Genomic DNA, 9,094 nt, shown 5'->3' with positions numbered 1-9,094 from the left:
TACTACAGGTACAAATTGCTAAGTAAAAGCCAAACAACCCAAGAGGAAAATGGGCAAAAGAAATGAAAAGACACTTCTTCACAGAAGAGGAAATATAAATAGATAATATATATAAGAAGACATGCTCGATTTCATTGGTCATTGGCAAAATGCATATCAAAATCATAATCAGATATCATTTTATACCTATTAATTGGCAAATTTTTTTTAGCGATGGGAACTTGATATGTTGCCCAGGCTAATTCAAACCCTAGGCTCAAGGGATTCTCCTGCCTCAGCCTCCCAAGTAGCTGGGACTACAGGTGCAAACCACAGCGCCCAGCTCTTGATTGGCAAAATTTTATTTTTTTAAACTGTTTATAATTGTTATTATTTTTATAAAAGCCAAATTTAGCAATGGAGGTTGTATACCAACTTTAGTGACACTAATGTTAATAAGTTCTGATAACCTGCTACTATTGGACCAGCCTTGATTGGAAAAAATTTTTTTTTTTTTTTTTTGAGACAGAGTCTCACTTTGTTGCCCTGGCTAGAGTGAGTGCCATGGCGTCAGCCTAGCTCACAGCAACTTCAGACTCCTGGGCTCAAGCAATCCTTCTGCCTCAGCCTCCCGAGTAGCTGGGACTATAGGCATGCGCCACCATGCCCGGCTAATTTTTTTCTATATATTTTTAGCTGTCCAATTAATTTCTTTCTATTTTTGGTAGAGACGGGGTCTCGCTCTTGCTCAGGCTGGTCTCGAACTCCTGAGCTCAAACAATCCACCCTTCTCGGCCTCCCAGAGTGCTAGGATTACAGGTGTGAGCCACCGCGCCCGGCCTGATTGGAAAAATTTTAAAAGTCTAATTTCAAGTATAGGAGAGGATGTGACTCATGGTATCTTATGTTGCCACTCCTAGAGTGGCACTCCTCTCTCCACTCCTAGAGATACAGCCAAAAGAAATTCTTGCATGTATGCACTAAGAGACATGCACAAGAATGTTCATTGTAACACTGTTTCCAATATTAAAAAACTAGATACAAATTAGGATCATAGAAGAATGGATAAATTACAGTATACTGACATGACAGAATATTATTCAGCAGAGAAAAATGAAAGAACTATAGCTATATGCAACAAGGTGGATAGATTTACTATTATTGTATGATAAAAGCAAGTCCCAGAACACTACACACAGTATGTTACCTTTTCTGAAAAGTTCAAAAACAAATGAATACACACAGATAAACATTTTTTTAAAAGCATGAGAATGATAAAAAGAAAATTTAGAAGAGTGATTGCGTTGTAGGAATATAAATGTTCATTGCATTATTAAAATATTTAAGTAAATAAATAACTAAATAAAAATTTCTTAAAGACCAGGCATGGGCAATGATGCTTATGAGCCTAAGGATAATGATTAAGCAATTCTGTGTATCTGCAGTCTAATACAAAAAAAAAAAAAAAAGACAACCAAATAGAAAAATGGGCAAAAGGCTTGAATAAGAATTTCAGTAGGGAAATAAAAATTAAAACAATAGTAAGATACCATTTCAAATCTACCTAAATTGGCAAACAAAATTAAATCTGACAAAATCAAGTGTTGGCAAGTACTTAGAGCAATCACAATTCTACATTGCTGGTAATTGGAAACTATTCTGGCTTTACCTAATACAGGTGAATAAGGGCATGCATCCAGACCCAGCAATTCTACTCTAGGTATGTCCTCTAGTGAAAACTCCAGCATATGTGCATCAAGAGACATGTTCAACAATGTTCATAACAGCAATATTTGTAATAGCCAAAACCCAGAAACAAATCAAATGCCCTCCAATAATAAAACAGACAAATTGGAGTATATTATTTCAATGAAATACAGTAAAAATAAATACAGCTACATGAATCAATATGCATGACTCTCAGGAACATATTTAGCAAAAACAGAAAGTAACATAATAAATACTATATGGCTCCATTTACATAACATTCAAACATGCAAAACTAAAACATGCACTGCTAAAGAATACATACAGGTAAAATTATTTAAAAGAGGAAGGAAATAATAAACCCCAAATTCAAGGCAGAGGTTAACTCTGGGGGAGAAGAAGATAGGATCGGCAAAGGGCATACAAGGGCTTTAGCAGTACTGGAAATGTTCTGATTCTTAAAAATAAGTGGTATTAATTGAATTATGATTCTTTATATTTTATAAAAATTCTTTCCTGTCTACTCGATATTTAATAAAAACATTTTTAAAAAAGAACAGAAGGCAATGAATAAAAAGCCCGGAAATATGCAAAATTAGCATCCAAGGCAAAGAAGAGAGCAGGAGTCTTGATTATTTAAATAAGAAGGTGCCTAGATATAAAGTGAGGATGTAGAGTCTGGGAGAGATTAATCAGATGTGTGGAGACAGGATTCCGGGAGGGACCAGAGGGTGAAATTATGTGAAAAAGACCTCAACATGCTTCCTTCATACACAGAGACAGAGGTAATACTACAACTTCTACGAGCAGTCTAAAGAGCTTCTTTCAGGAATTACTCCCCAAAAGCCATCAATTTCAGGACAGATACTAAAATGGATACATGTGCTTTGGGAAAGGGATGCTAAGATCACAGCCCAGAGAAAGTAAAAGACAGGAGAGATGAATGCAGAGAAGTACTGTTCAGAGAACAAGACCACCAAAGATTCACACTCAGTAGAGAGGCAGAGCCAGAGGAGAAAAAAGAACACATTAGAAAGAACAAGGTCTAGAGATTTGGGAAGGAGAGATTATTCTAGAGTTTTGCTTTAGGAATCTACAATAATAACACCACACAGATGAAGTCATTTCCAATAAGGTGGTATTATCTCCTATGACAGCCACTTTTGGTTACCTCCCCAAGAGACTCTCTCCCTTCTTTCTTGGTAACAAATCCCAATTTAGTTGGGTGTTAATGCACCAAGCCCTAAGCATAGAATCATGATTAGTCTAAGCGAGTTCTGGTAATCCTATCCCTCTTCACTGGTGAATGGTCTGAGGATAGTAAATGATCCAATGAGATGTAAAGGGAAGTCTGTTGGGAAGCGTCTGGGGTGGGTTTTTCTCTTTAAGAAAAAGGGGTGGGGGAGTCCCGGTGAGAGGATTACTTGAGCCCATGAGTTCAAGACTGCAGTGAGCTACGATCATGCCACTGTACCCCGGCCTGGGCAACAAAGCAAGATCCTGTCTCTTAAAAACAAAAAAGGAGATGGGGGTGGTGAGGGGGGTCAGAGGAGCTAGTCTGCTCTTCAGGAATCCCTGAAAACCTCTGCTGCCCTGTATGTTTTTCACTCCCTACTGCCTTCACGCCTGAAAAAGCTCTGTAGTCCCAGATCTGTCTACTCCTCTGTCTACCTCCCCTCCTTGCTTCCCCAGCTGCCTCCAGAAACATGACAAGGCCATCTGGGACAGAAGACTCATCTCCTTTTAGTCTCTGGAATTGTGAGAAGGAGTGGGGTTCCATCGTGTAATGGTGAGCACTCTGGACTCTGGAATGGTGAGAAGGATACTGCTGTTGCTAGGTTACTCAAGCTGTAGGTACAGACTTTAACAACAGACTCTTATGCCATAAGGCACATGCGCCCCCCAGCCCCTCTTTATTTTCTCATTTGGACTTTTACAACAGCCTCTTAACTGGCCTCACTGCTTCCTAAAAGGTATGCCTGTTCCTATCTCTCTTTCATTTAAAACCCTTCACTTGTTTCTTCCCCGTCTCCAGAAGAAGTTAAAACTGGGAACTGTTGGACCAAATTCGGTCTACAGATGTATTGATGTGTTTTGTTTGTACACACGTTTAAAAAAAATAAAAACAAAAACCTTGGGCCAATATTTTAAACCGGGGGATATTTTACATAATAATCTAGATTTCCAGATTTTCTTTAAAAACTGAAAGATCAGGCAAAAATCACCTGGAGCTAAGTCTAGAGGTTAGGCAGTCTATACTCTCTAATAACTAGAGACTTGGCATCTAGTTCAACACAGTCCCAAATCACTCTTTTAGGCACAGCATTTTTTTTTTTTTAGGGACAGAGTCTGCTACCCAGGCAAGAGTGCAATGGTACAATCACAGCTCACTGCAACTTTGAAGTCCTGGGCTCAAGCGATCCTCCTGCCTTGGCCTCCCAAAGTGCTGGGATTATAGGCATGAGCCACTGCACCTGGCCAGCACTGGATTTTTGACCCTGGCCCATCAGAGTTGTTTAGTACAGCACATCCAAGCCTTGCTGATCTCTACAGCTTAATCTCCCTCCACTCACACCTGTGAACTTTACACTATAGCAGTACCTGTATGCTGAACTATTTTTACTGTCCCTAAGCACCATATTGTTCTTATTTCTGCCTTTTTGCGTATGTCCTTCCTTTGCCTTAGAATGCCAGGCCCCTCCTGACCCCCAGGTTAAATCTATTCAATCTTTAAAACCCTGCTAAGATATCATCTCTAGGGGCCAGGCATGGTGGCTCCCGCCTATAATCCTAGCACTCTGGGAGGCCAAGGTGGGGAGGATAGCTTGAATTCAGGACTGTACTCTCTACCCAGGGTGACAGAGTGAGATTCTGTCTCAAAAAAAAAAAAAAAGATATCACCTCTAGGAAACATTCCAGGGCTCCCTTCATCCTTCACTCTTCATTATCTCTGCATCTTGTACATTTTTTGTTTCTTTGTTTTGAGACAGGGTCTCGCTCTGTTGCCCGGGCTAGTGTTGAGTGCCATCATCATAGCTCACTGCAACCTCAAACTCCTGGGCTCAAACAATCCTCCTGCCTCAGCCTCCTAACTAGCTGGGACTACAGTTGTGCACCACCATGCCCAACTAATTTTTCTATTTTTTGTAGAGACAGGGTCTCGCTCTTGCTCAGGCTGGTCTCAAACTCCTGGCCTCAAGTGATCCTCTGGCCTTGACCTCCCAAAGTGCTAGGATTATAAGTGTGAACCACCTTGCCCGGCCTTGTACATTTTTAATTGTTAAATGTACACGTTGTAGTATAATTTATTTGTTTACATGTGGGTCTCCAGCACTAGAATGAACATCTTAAAAACAGAATCCTTGTCATTTACTGTGCTTGCCACATAACAGCAGCTCAACACATTTGATGAATGAGTGAATGAGTATTTGAGAAAATGAGATAAGGAATGGCACATGGGGAACCAGAACTGAGGAGGTTAGGGAGCAGTAGCGCTCCCAGTAACTCACATAGATTTCCATTTTTCGGTAGAGACCATAGTTAAGCAGCAAATTGTGAGTCATGCGGATTCGGTGAGGCTTCATTGGGTGGCCTTGTCCATAATAGTAATTTCCAACATCCCCTGAAGAAGAAAGAGTGACAGCTTCAGTGACACAGTTAGACATACACTCCCAGGAGAACCCTGGAATTTTTATAACAAACTACCAGCAAACTCTTCCGGCTCATTTCTAGCTTCCAAGATTCTTTCCCACCTTAAGGAAGGGTAACTCCAAAAGAAAAAATCAAAAAGCAGGGGACCCTGGTGAGGTCAGCATTTAAGGTCAGTCTAGCCCACTTTCTTCTCTTGGAACCCACAGGCACCAGATAGTATGAGGGGCTCATTCCAAAGCTATGGAGGAACAACAGCCAGGGAGATGACTCACCTCACTGTACCTCCAAGGAATTCCCTCCCACAACAGAAAAATTACCATCACTACTCGGAATTATTATAAGCTACAGTTTACCTCTTACATATTGTGACACTTATGGTGTCAAAGCACATTTCCTTCATTTTCTTACTTGGATCCTCACAATAACGCTGTAAAATGGCTAGGACAGGGAGTATTATTCCCATTTTATAGGTAAGAAAACTCAACTCTTATCATGGCTTGCTTCATCCATAGCAATAGCCTTCTAATTGGTCCCTCTGCCTTCAATTCAAACTACTTGCCACACTGTCACCAGTTATTTTCCTAATCTACAACTCTGTTAACATTACGCTTCTGCTCAAAAATCCTTTATGGTTCCCCATCCTCTACAGGAATAACTACAACTTGAGCCCAGGAGTTCAAGACCAGCCTGGGCAACATAGGGAGATCTCATCTTAAAAAATAATAAATTCAGTAGCCTGGCTTTCAAGGATTCTTAATCTGCCTTTCTAGCTTCATCTCCTGCTACCTACCGCCACCACCCTCCCCTACATCCACGGTGAGTACATGCGCACACATGCACACACATGCATGCACACACACACACACACACACACACACACACTTACTCCCTTTGCTCCAGACAGGAGTAGGCAAACTATGGCCCTTGGGCCAAATACAACTGGCTGTTTTTATAAATAAAAATTTTACTGGAACACAATCATGCCCATTAGTTTATATATCCTCTATGGCTGTTTTCACACTACAGTGACAGAGCTGAGTAGTTAAGTAGTTGCCAGAGACCTACCCATATGGCAAAATAAAGCCTAAAATATTTACTACTTGGCCCTTTACAGAAAAAATGTGCCTACTCATGCTCTAGACACACCAGATTATCAGCATCCTGAACGTGGCATTCACGTTCACACCAAAGTATCCTTTGTGCAAGACTGTTCCTTTGACCTGGAATGTCCCTCTTCTCTTATGATTCTCATACTACAAAGCCCAGCTCAAGCTCCAAACCTTTTCTTGATCAGAACAAATGGTCTTTTCCTCTAAATGGAATTTGTATATAGCACTTCCTTAAATTTTTTTTTTTTTTGAGACAGTCTTGCTCCTCCTGCCTCAGCCTCCTAAGTAACTGAATACCGCAAAACTTCTGAATGGCAGAGCCAAATTTGAGTCCCAAGCTAGTGACCTCACCGCAAAACTAACAGTTTCTCAAGTAATAAATCTATTCCCTTCTCTAAAGACCGAGAATGTCAAGATCATAAAACTGTGCAAAATGATATAGCTACAAAATCATAGGTTCCGGCGTCAAACAAGTCCTCATCACTGCTCAATGATCATTCCAAATTTATTCCCCTAGTTCCCTCTTTCACAACAGCTATTTAAGTAGTCTGAGCAAGAGGTAGAGCCTGTCTCTACTAGAAGTACAAAAATTAGCCGGTGTCATGGTTTACACCTGTAGTCCCAGCTAAGGCAAGAGGATCACTTGAGCCCAGGAGTGTGTGAGGTTGACACTGAACTATGACACCACTGCACTCTACCCAGGGTGACAGAGCGAGACTCTGTCTCAAAAAAAAAAATTTCCTCTTCAAGATTCCTACTCTACCAACTGTCCTCCCTCACCCTCAGGAAAAGGAAAATTCTCTTTCCTCATTTTGAGAACTCCCTCAACTCTCTCCCCATCGTCTCCCCTTCAAACTCACCTATATTTGAACTTTTCCTTGCCATTTACCCTCTTGTCACAAAGGAACTTCCTTTTTTTTTTTTTTTTTTTTGAGACAGAGTCTCACTCTTTTGCCCTGGCTAGAGTGAGTGCTGTGGCGTCAGCCTAGCTCACAGCAACCTCAAACTCCTGGGCTCAAGCGATCCTCCTGCCTCAGCCTCCCGGTAGCTGGGACTACAGGCATGCGCCACCATGCCCGGCTAATTTTTTCTATATATTTTTAGTTGTCCAATTAATTTCTTTCTAATTTTAGTAGAGACGGGGTCTCGCTCTTGCTCAGGCTGGTTTCGAACTCCTGAGCTCAAACAATCCGCCCGCCTCAGCCTCCCAGAGAGCTAGGATTACAGGCATGAGCCACCGCGCCCAGCCTACAAAGGAACTTCTTGAAGGCTAATGTCCCTGCCTGGTCTCTAGTTTCCATCTTACCTGGTCTCCTCAGAAACCTCGATCTCTACTAGTCCCTTTCCTGTATCTTCAACCTTTCCCTCTCTTCTGGCTTTTTTCACTAAGAATTTGAATATACTCAACTCTCAGTCACTAGATCTCCCTTTTATCAATAATCCTCTCTCCCTACCTCACAAAAGCTTCCCCTTAAAACAGTTCAACCTGATGTCTCCTTTTCACCTATCCATTCATTCCTGAACCTACGACAATCTAGCTTCTGCCCCAACTGCTGCCAACACCTGCCCAATCTCTCCCTCCTTTGGCTTCTATAATATTATGTAACCCAAAACTTTCTGGTTCACTTACGGCCCCTCCCCTCTGTATGTTTATTAATTTAATCAACAAGTGTTTATCGAGAGCCTACTATGGCCGGGCACGGTGGCTCATGCCTGTAATCCTACCACTCTGGGATGCCAAGGCGGTGGGATCACTTGGGCTCAGGAGTTCGAGACCAGCCTGAGCAAGAGTAAGACCCCGTCTCTGCTAAAAATAGAAAAAATTAGCCGGGCATGGTGGCTTTCACCTTTAGTCCCAGCAACTCGGGAGGCTGAGGCAGGAGGATCACTTGAGCCCAGGAGTTTGAGTTTGCTGTGAGCTAGGTTGACACCATGGCACTCTAGCCTGGGAGACAGAGCCAGACTCTGTTTCAAAAAAAAAAAAAGAGAGCCTATTGTGAGATAGATACTGTTCTGGGGGTTAGGGATACAGAGGTAGACAAAGCATGGCCCCTTTCCCTGAGCAGCTTACTTGTCTGCAAGAAATATGACCAAGTAAACAGGCATTTCCAATGCATAGTGACAAATGCTATGACAGGAGAGTACAGAGAATGAGGGGCACTAGACTTTTCCTCAGTCCACTTCCTTAGAATTCTACCCTAGATCCTCTTCTCTTTTCACCTATACAACTTCTTGGGTGATTGCATCCTCTATAACTAAATTTACTATAACTAAAACTATCTGGGCCAGGCATGGTGGCTCATGCCTGTAATCCCAGCACTTTTTAAGGCTGAGGCAGGAGGATCACTTGAGGCCAGGAGTTCAAGACCAGCCTGGGCAACTTAGTAAGACTCCATCTCTAAAACTACTAACTGTATGCTGACTCTTACAGTGTGAATGTGTCCCCCAAAATTCATGTGTTGGAAACTTAATCCCCAGTGCCAACAGTGTTGGGAGGTGGAGCCTTTTGGGAGGTGTTTAGGTCATGAGGGCTCCACCCTCATGAACAAGATTAACACCCTTATAAAAGGGCTTGACAGAGGAAGTTCATCCCTCCTTTTTGTGCTTCTGCCAAGTGAGAACATAGGGTTCAAGGCACCATCTTGAAA

General features: G+C 41.9%; 1 protein-coding gene across 1 annotated transcript in view; it reads right to left on the bottom strand.

Annotated features, from left to right (window-relative positions):
• HDAC1 (histone deacetylase 1) overlaps positions 1-9,094 on the bottom strand; it is a 31,283-nt gene that overhangs the window by 20,475 nt on the left and 1,714 nt on the right. The window contains exon 2 of the mRNA XM_012642261.1: positions 5,196-5,308. Within this exon, the coding sequence (XP_012497715.1) occupies positions 5,196-5,308 (113 nt within the window). The remainder of the gene's footprint in view (positions 1-5,195; positions 5,309-9,094) is intronic.

The sequence above is a fragment of the Propithecus coquereli genome, unplaced genomic scaffold (genome assembly GCF_000956105.1).
Source record: "Propithecus coquereli isolate 6110/MARCELLA unplaced genomic scaffold, Pcoq_1.0 Scaffold178, whole genome shotgun sequence".
Lineage (NCBI taxonomy): Eukaryota > Metazoa > Chordata > Mammalia > Primates > Indriidae > Propithecus > Propithecus coquereli.
This window is presented reverse-complemented; position numbering and strand designations above follow the sequence as displayed.